The 9,788-nt window shown below is 36.8% G+C and overlaps 1 protein-coding gene across 5 annotated transcripts in view; it reads left to right on the top strand.

Annotated features, from left to right (window-relative positions):
* The window catches only part of LOC105523512 (PWWP domain-containing protein MUM1L1), a 28,865-nt gene extending 19,503 nt beyond the window's left edge, over window positions 1–9,362 (top strand). For 2 of the 5 annotated variants that reach the window (XM_011958328.1, XM_011958329.1), the window contains 2 exons: window positions 4,402–4,586; window positions 5,637–9,362. In XM_011958328.1, the coding sequence (XP_011813718.1) occupies window positions 5,850–7,931 (2,082 nt within the window). In that variant the 5' untranslated portion in view covers window positions 4,402–4,586; window positions 5,637–5,849 and the 3' untranslated portion in view covers window positions 7,932–9,362. Of the gene's footprint in view, window positions 1–2,056; window positions 2,189–4,401; window positions 4,587–5,636 lie in introns of all 5 variants that reach the window. The other 3 variants (XM_011958330.1, XM_011958331.1, XM_011958332.1) reach the window with 3 other exon arrangements.
* Window positions 9,363–9,788: the final 426 nt, after the last annotated feature.

Genomic DNA, 9,788 nt, shown 5'->3' with positions numbered 1-9,788 from the left:
CACTGCAAGCTCCGCCTCCCGGGTTTACGCCATTCTCCTGCCTCAGCCTCCCGAGTAGCTGGGACTACAGGCGCCCGCCATCTCGCCCGGCTGGTCATTGTAATTTTTATAAGATCAACTATTTTGTTCTCGTACTAGAAAAAAAGACTGGAAAACAGAGAGACTTTGGTAAGATAGAAGTTTAATGTTCCACTAACTTAAAGAGATTGGAATGAGGTGATCCCATTATTGAGTGGTTTAGGGTCACACGTCCCTAGTGAGTTGCATCCTTTTCTGAAGTCACTTTGTGGTCCAGAAACTCTGGGTGCTGCCTGAACTCTCTCTATCATGATCAAATTCTGGGAAGCAAGAGAAAGGGGGAAAGTGGAAAAAAAAATGCTCAAGCTGGCTATTTATCCCCCTTTAGAGATGCGTTCTCTAGAATCTTCACAGCAAATTTCTGCTTGCGTTCTTTGGCAAGAAATTCCATCACATGACCATGGCTTGCAGTGAGGGAGTCTGGAAAAGACAATATTTTAGGAGATTAAACTGCCACCTTCAATACAACTGGTGTTCTGCTAATGAGGAAGAATGCAAAGAGTGGATCTTGGGTGAGCAACTAGAAGTTTCTGTCTCATTCATTACAAATATGATATACGATTGTTAAAAAAAAAAAGAAAAGAAAAAGCATTAAATCAGTAACAGAAGTCTATAAAAGATTGGAAGGGAAAATTTCCTGTGGCAGAGAGAACACTACATGTTTGTCAACCTCTGTCTCATTTTTCTCCTGGAGTCACCGGGAGATTACATTCCCCAGCCTCTATGCCTGTTGGGGCTCCATGCCTAAATTCTGGTTAGTGGACTGTTAACTAGCAGTGATGTTTGCCAGACCTGACCACTAAAACCTTCCATATGACTCTCCATCCTCCCTCTTGTTTAGGCTGTTAGCTAGATGTAAAGAATGCAATGAAGGTCTTTAAGACCCAAGTAGATGGTAGAGCCACAGGATGGAAGAAGACTGGGTCTCTTAATGACTGCTTAGAACAGAGAAACTTGCCCCTATTTGGTCCCGTGATGCCTTACATTGAACCTTGACATCAGCAAAATAAACTTTTGGGGGATTGAACCTCTGAGATTTAAGGGTTGTTTATAGCACAAAGCATTATATACTCTTAGAGTCCCCAGTAATACACCAGCCTAGAGATGGCTTTCATTGATTTACTGATATTTTTATTTTAATATTAATGCTTATATAAAGGTAAATGTTAAAATTGTAATTATATATATATGAGTAATGCTACATATTATATGATACAGAGGCCAAATAAAATGCTTTATTCCCCAAATTATCACTAGTGATAATTAAAATTGACTTTCTGAGTTAAATCAGAAATCTATACTTAAATTTAACATAGAATTTTGATGAACAGAATGTGCAAAATATATTTCAGACCTGTAAATAAAAACATAAATCCAAAAAAATTAATTCCCCTCACATTGAATCACCCAAGTAAAAACAACAAAACTTAAGAAACAGAATTGTCGATTATTGATGAGGAGATATGAAGAGTGCTTTCCTGGTAAGCCAATGATTTTAACATCTAGCAAGAAATAATCACATATGTGAAGAAATCTCTGAAACTGTCCTGAAGAGTTTAAGAGAAGAACTGAATAAAAGTAGAGACATACCATGTCCTGGAAACAAAAAGATAAAAAAAAGAATTATAAAGAGATAAAGTCTCCCTCAAAGAATGTACAGTTTTTGTGTAATCCAAATCAATATCCTTAGCAGTCTATTTTAATGGAGCTTGACCAGCTGGATTTAAAATTCACCTATGGGGTTAAGATGCCAGAGATGGCAAGAAAAAAATATGTAAGGAATATTAGTACCTGGGTTTTGATTATATGATAAAGTGATTTGCTGCCTCTTTTCTTCAAGAAATCACACACCCTAAGAGTTTGAATAGAAATTAAGCACACTTGTTGACATTTCACTCACAAGTTTTTTAAAAAGGAACATTCCTGCAGTTCAACACTTCAGCGGTTTCTCTTGGCAATTCCCCCTCCTCTGATTCAGGGAGGGGCTTTCTGTTCTTCATAGAGCCAGGGGGCGGACCCTTCTCTGAGCCTCTAGGAAAGAAGCTGTGCCTGGCCAGTCTTGGGGGAGGAGCTGCATTTCACCAGGCTGCAGCTGACAAGAAGCTTCAAGGTAATGGCTATCTTAAAGCTACTTATTTTCTAGTGACTTCTCAGGATCTTAGAGTAAAGATGAGAAAAATAGGAGTGGCAGTCTTGCAGTGGTGGGAAAGGTGTGTGGTTTTGAGAATTGCTGGCATTTTGAAGGAGCTAATCCTCTGGAATTTTTGTATCTTCCAATGCTTTACAAGTCCACAGTGGGAGAAGGGGTGATCAGATTACAGCCTCTAAATTAAGGCTTCAGTGCAGCATGACTGTTCCTGCTAATTTATTGAGTTGGCATTCCCTGTTTATATTGTTAGACACTCCGTTATTGTTTGAATGTTTAGGCATTTATTAATTTGCACAGAAAAATAACTTAGAAGTATTTGACAACATGGGGGGAAATACACCTATATGTTGATTAATACATAAAAAGACTGTATGTGTCACATGTTCATGAGCATGGAAAAGGGATCAAATATGTAGCTGAGTGAAGATACTTTCACATAATATATGCATGTATATATGTGATTTTTAAAATCTGGAAGAAAATAATCTCTCATGTTAACAGCATTTCTGTGTGACCAGGTCACCATTTTAATATTATTTTTTAACCTATTTCAGCATCTTTAGAGTAGATTACTCAGTGATTATTTTTATAATCATGAAAGAAAAATGAAGCTGAAACAGCATACCCGTTTTGTTTCAAGTACATAAACACACATAGACACACAAAGACATGCTCCCATATCCCCCCATCTTCTGCCAATAGTGGAAATTTTCCTGGACCTGATCAAGTGGGTAGTGTAGTTGCCGTGTCAACTACAGTCCTGCATGTGTCCTCCCTGCAGTTTATTCTTTCAGATCACAGATACCAGCGTGGTCAGGAAGAGCCATTTTTCTGTATCATCTAAGTTTAAGAGTGAGAAACAGAGGATTTGGTTTATTTCTATACACAGTTTTCAAAATATATGGCATGGTACATCTATACAATGAAATACTATGCATTTGTCAAATGTCTGAGAAACAGTATAAGGTGAAAAAAATTATATAATAGCACATACTATATGTTCTCACTTAAGAAAAAATATGTATGTTAGTATACCTATGTATGTTACTACAACCAAATCAGGAAAAACATATCTATGAAAGTTTTAACAGGATTACTTGTATAGTTGTAGAGACAGGGATGGCTTTACCATTTTCTACTCTTTAAAATTGCTTATATATATTTATTTGGGATTTGTTAGATCTTCAGGGAAATATTGAGATAAAATGCTACAGGCTTGGGGGAAAAGCTCATTTAAAGTAATTTATATCAAATTATGTGGAAAATCTTGAGGTGAAAGATGTTCAAGCTACGCTCTTGAGTGGGATCTGAGGCTGGTTTCACATTTTCAAATGAGATACATTTATCTTTATATGTAAAAATGTTCTAGAAATACATATAGAAAAGATTCCTAGCGGTTATTTGTCTAGGGTTGTACTTTATTTTGCGTATATCTTTCTGCATCTTCTCAATTTTTAATAAACTTCTGAATGTTTTCATAATCAGAAACACTGTAGTAGAAGACATTATGATCTGGTTAGAATCCCACACAAAAAAACTTTTAAATTTAACATAGAAAATTCTAGAAGCCTGAGAAGACTCCTGGCTAACTGGATGTAGTCCTTATGGAATAAGGATGGAAACTACATCTGATAGTGAGTGAAGTTCCCTTCAACTCATGAGTAGCTCTGGTTGTCTTCATAAGAGGGCACTTGACAGATTTTCTAAATTTTCTCCAGCCAACCATTGTTATGAAGTAGACAAACAAAGCAATGAATCTATTTTGTATTAGTAAACTATGAGACAGCATGTCATTGCAATTCCACTGAAAAAAACAAAACTGTATGTGTAAAGAAGAAAACTTCCACATGATAACTGATGTGTGTATTCAAACAAAATCTACATGCTGACTCATAGTATACAAGACAATTGTTACTTCTTTTTTGTCTAGCTCCACTCCACCATACTTTTCTTCAGAGATGATTTCAACATAAACTAAATAGCATAAATTGATCCCAGAGAGCATTTCAAATTATGAAAATCAGAAGTAAAATAAACACGGCATCTACATCACAGATGAAATTTTGCCTCATTCCTATGTTTTAGAATGACATGCCTATTAGAGTTTAGGTAGGGAAAATTCTTGATACCTTTCCCATTTCGTTGGTTTTATTCCCTGCCTTCCTTTTGAACAGCATAGGTTAATATCAGAGATGCACATGACCTGGGCAATCTGCATGTGATTCCAGCCAAGCCCCGGGAAGACAGTACAACCACAGAAGTGCTGAGTCTGGTAAAGGCCCTTCTGGACAAGCAGTTGGAGTGAGAATCAAGACAATTAACCACAGGACCAGACCCACTAGGATCCACGTGACAGTGGGTAAGACTCTTCCAATTTCACAAAACATTTCATGGTAGAAACATGTTGAGAACTTGGAGAATAATGTATTTTGCCTCCCGCTCTACAGCCATCCTAGCATTTTAAATTAAAAGTCATATTTCCTGTTAGAATCATGTTAGGTTGATAATTTGGGGTACAATTCATTTTGCTCCCTATTCTGCAGCCATGACACTTTATAATTAAAAGTTGTAACTTCTAGTTTGGAGAAGAATCTCACTTTTTAAACTTTTATGAAGAAATCACACAAGAGGCTATTCAGGTGTCTTCCTGAGGTTCAGGCCAATGGCCTGACTCTCCAATCCTTTGTAATGATCCTATCCAACAAGTTGTCATAGCAGTAATTCTGACTCTCTGCCTTCTAAAATTATGCTTTTAGAAGAGTCATTGTATTTTTGTCTGGGTCCAGGAGATACAGACCCTGTTGTCTTTGTCTGCCTGCTCTGGGTGAACAGTGGAGCATTTGCAGCTTAAAAAACGTAAAGCTGTGTTTTCAACTAGAACACTGCTCCTCAAAGAGTTATTTTTAAACACGTAGCATTAGAAGCACTTAAGAACTTTTAGAAATACAAACTTTTGAGCACAAGCCAAACCTTCTGAATAAAACTCTCATGATGGGGCCTAGAAATATAAGTCCTCCAGATGATTCTGGCACATGTTAAGTTTGGAGACCCACTGCTGTAGGTATGACATTAGGGACACAAAAGTAGCAAAGTATGTACTTACATAAATAGAGTTCCTGACATCCCATCACAAGCTCTCTCACCTCTCCTTCCATGTACATACATTCCCTCCTTAGTAAGCATGTTCAATAATGAGGGCACGTTCTTGAATTTGAGGTATTATAAAACAACTTTTCTGGTTTTTGTCCACCCCTGCCCTTGCAGTCTTATATTATGCTGCCTCCTCTGTCTCATGCCCCACTGAGCATTGTTCTTTTATCTACTCTCCATTTGTAATTACTCACCTCTTGTTTTGGCAAAATAATTGTATTTGCTGATACTTTTCTTGTTTTCCTTTTCCCTATTTCAGTATCTTCCGGTGTTGTCCCATTCAAACAACATTTTCAAGCTTCCTTGGAAAATTGAGGTGGAGAACAGGCCACACAAACTGTAAACCCTTTGTAGTCATAAGACGAAAGAGGCTTTGTTAAGAGTATTGTTTTGTGTAGAACTTGCATTAGCAATTACAAAGACAGCCACATCAACTTCGGTAATAACCCTTGGCACACAAATATAAAACATAATGGAGTCTGAGTATGTCCTATGCCACTGGAAAGACCAGTTATGGCCAGCAAAAGTTTTGTCCAGATCTGAAACTTCATCAAACAGTAAGAGGAAAAAGGGATTTTCTCTAGAAGTTCAAATACTCTCACTAGATGAAAAAATTAAAATGGACAGCACAGAAACAGAAATCCTAAATAAATCTCAAATTGAAGCCATTGCTGCCTCATTAGGACTACAGTCGGAGGACAGTGCTCCACCTACAGAGGAAACTGCCTATGGAAGATCACTAAAAGTGGCACTGAATATTCTGAATGAGAGAACAAATTTGAGTCAAGCAAGCACTTCAGATGAAGAGGAGATCACTATGCTGTCTCAAAATGTACCACAAAAACAGTCCGATTCGCCCCCTCATAAAAAATACCGGAAGGATGAAGCCGACTTACCAGAGTGTCTTCAGGAAAGTGAAAACTCAGCATGCTTGTTAGCATCTTCAGAGAGTGATGATTCCCTGTATGATGATAAATCACAAGTGCACACAATGGCCGATACTATTCCAAGTGAAGTGGAAACAAAGTCATTACAAAACTCTAGCTGGTGCGAGACTTTCCATTCACTTTCAGAAGATAATGATGAAAAAGAGAACAAGAATAAGATTGATATCTCAGCAATTATGTCTGTGCATTCTGCAGTCAAAGAGGAAAGTGCATGTGTTAAAGATGAAAAGTTTGCTCCACCCTTGTCATCAGATATCCTCACTATGTCCAAAACTTTGAAAGAAGAGAGCCAGGATACATGCCCAGAGACCCTGGCTGTTCCCTCTGAATTCTCTGCTTTCTCAGAGAATATTGAGGATCCTGGAGAGGGTCCCTCAAATCCATGCTTAGATACCAGTCAGAATCAACCTTCCGTGGAATCAGAGATGGGGGCTGCAGCATACCCTGGGAGCTGTTCAAGGGAATGCCAGGTTTCATTTAGTGCCTCTAGCCCTGTCTGGGATTATTCACGTCTTATGAATAGTGAAAGAAATTTTCAGAGACTGGATTTTGAAGAACTTGAGGAAGACGGTCAAGCCTCTGACAAGTCATTGCTTCCAAGTCGCATTAATCTTTCTCTATTAGATGATGATGAGGAAGACGAAGAACTTCCACGCTTCATTTTACATTATGAGACACGTCCATTTGAAACAGGAATGATAGTCTGGTTTAAGTATCAGAAATATCCATTTTGGCCAGCAGTGATAAAAAGTATCAGACGAAAAGAAAGGAAAGCAAGTGTGCTTTTTGTTGAGGCAAACATGAATTCTGAAAAGAAGGGCATTAGAGTCAATTTTAGAAGATTAAAGAAATTTGATTGTAGAGAGAAACAAATGCTAGTGGACAAAGCCAGGGAGGATTATAGTGAGAGTATTGACTGGTGCATCTCACTAATTTGTGACTACAGAGTTAGAATAGGTTGTGGTTCTTTCACAGGCTCTTTGCTTGAATATTATGCTGCTGATATTAGTTACCCAGTTAGGAAAGAAATAAAACAGGATACTTTCAGGAACAAATTTCCAAAGCTGCATAATGAAGATGCCAGGGAACCGATGGCTGTGACTTCCCAGACCAAGAAAATGTCCTTCCAAAAAATTCTCCCTGACCGGATGAAGGCTGCTCGGGACCGAGCCAACAAGAACCTGGTGGACTTCATTGTGAATGCGAAGGGAGCAGAGAACCATCTTTTGGCCATTGTAAATGGCACTAAAGGATCCAGATGGCTGAAATCATTTTTGAATGCAAATAGGTTCACACCCTGTATTGAAACATACTTTGAGGATGAAGATCAGTTGGATGAAGTGGTGAAATATTTACAAGAAGTCTACAATCAAATAGATCAAATAATACCAACTTGGATAAAAGATGACAAAATTAAATTTATCCTAGAAGTTCTTCTGCCAGAAGCAATTATTTGTTCAATTTCTGCTGTTGATGGGTTAGATTACGCGGCAGCTGAAGCAAAGTATCTAAAAGGACCGTGTCTAGGCTACAGGGAAAGAGAATTATTTGATGCAAAAATAATATATGAAAAGAGACGAAAACCACCAACAAATGAAGCTCACTAAATGTGCTGAAAGTTGAAACCATGACAGGGAGCTCTCATAGATACTAGTTGAAAAAAATCTCTGAAGAATTCTATCTAATACATATTTTCTGCAAATGGGAGAATGGATAATGTGTTCACTTCTTTTTTGAGATATCTAGGATCTGTGATTATAATTACATCTTTGTTTCCTTTTCTTGCGCTTCTTCAAAGTTAATTTTGTCAACATATTTCAGCAGTTCTACTTTCCCGTACATTTTTAGAAAGCATAATTCCTAAATGATTTATAAGGGAAAGTACCATTTTGTTTTATGACACTTTTGAATATATGCTGTATTGTTAAATATATTGTGCACAATTATTTTAAAGTTAAAATTGCACTGGTGTTAGATATTAACCAAGATGATTGGAAAAAAGTCTAAAAGATACATCATTTCTATATTCCTTGCTTAATTTTTATAAAATATTGAGTTTTCCCTCACATAGTTGAATTATTTTTCTTGCCATGCCTATTTATTTTTGCAAAAAAATTATCTGATGTATAGAACCAAAGATAGATTTGCTTTGCTATATATTATAACTACACTTGCTTTTGCAATAAAACAACTTGTAATTCAAAAATAAAGATTATCTGCATATAGTATTTATGTGTGTGAATAACATCTTGGCATGCAGAAAATAATTTTGGCTGCTTTTAAAAGAATTGTTCATTCTACACTTCCCTAAAATTCCATTTTTGGGAGTGTCTGTCCTTCAATGGCTGAATAGTTCCTTAAATCAGTCAAGCTCCTGGCTATCTTCATAACTAACAGTGAGTGGGTCTTCTTAATATAGCTGTCTGACCACATGTGGAAGGCAGCTAGACTTATTGTATTTACAGCCTGGCCACTCTAGACATATGAATCCAGGCTGACTGCTTAAGTGCCCATCTCGTTTGATATAAACTGTAGAAAAGGCAAGCACTTTGTTCTGAGTCTTCTATCTCCAAATACATAGTTGTCTCAAACCAAACAAGCTTTATCAAAATGGCTTATTTGTAGAATAGTTTCAATGATATAAATGCCACTGGCAAGTCATTCCAAACTGCTTGAAGGAGTAGATGGACCAGAATCTGAGAATTTGGAAATAGGTCACAGAAAAAGCCTCCATTTGGCTAAATATGACAATTATCTGAGTATGGTTAAATATACACAATTGAAAGTCTGAAGGCAATGAGTTGTTTATTCTAACTTGAAATATATTTTTGTGAGAAAAAATGTTAGAAAAATTAGTTTATTTTAAAAACTTGCTGTGAAAGGAAATTCTAAAGGCTTAACATGAAACTGTCTGCATTTTTACGTGTTAGACAATGGTCGCCCTTGGGCTCTTGTTATACATTCACATGGCTACGCGTTTATGTAAAGTTTGCAAAAGTTTGGTGTTTTGATTTACAATAAAACTATTATATTATTCACCTTGGATTTTTACATCATCCTACTTGAAACCGTACAGCTACATAAGTGGTGTTTCTCCAAATTTAACACACACACACACACACAGACACACACAATGTATATATATGATTTGTTTGGAAATTTTGGTTCTTGTAGTTGCCATCATTTTAACACTCGCTGTAAGTTGTCATTCTAAATAAGTATTCCCTTTCATGTTGATTTTTGTATTACTTTAATAGAAAGCCTACTGAATTTTATAAGCTGCATGTCCCACAAAACCTCTCTGGACCCTGACTATAAAAGACCAAGACTTCTTAGACATACAGCCTCTATCATTCCACATACCTTCCTCATTGCCCTAAGAAGTAATTTACAACAAACCATCATCACACTGTATGTGGATTTTATACCCTGGATAAAACACACTTTATTTGCTCTATAATTGT

The sequence above is a fragment of the Colobus angolensis genome, unplaced genomic scaffold, assembly GCF_000951035.1.
Source record: "Colobus angolensis palliatus isolate OR3802 unplaced genomic scaffold, Cang.pa_1.0 Scaffold469, whole genome shotgun sequence".
Lineage (NCBI taxonomy): Eukaryota > Metazoa > Chordata > Mammalia > Primates > Cercopithecidae > Colobus > Colobus angolensis.
The sequence above is the reverse complement of the archived record's forward strand: the minus strand, read 5'-3'. Positions and strand labels throughout refer to the sequence as shown.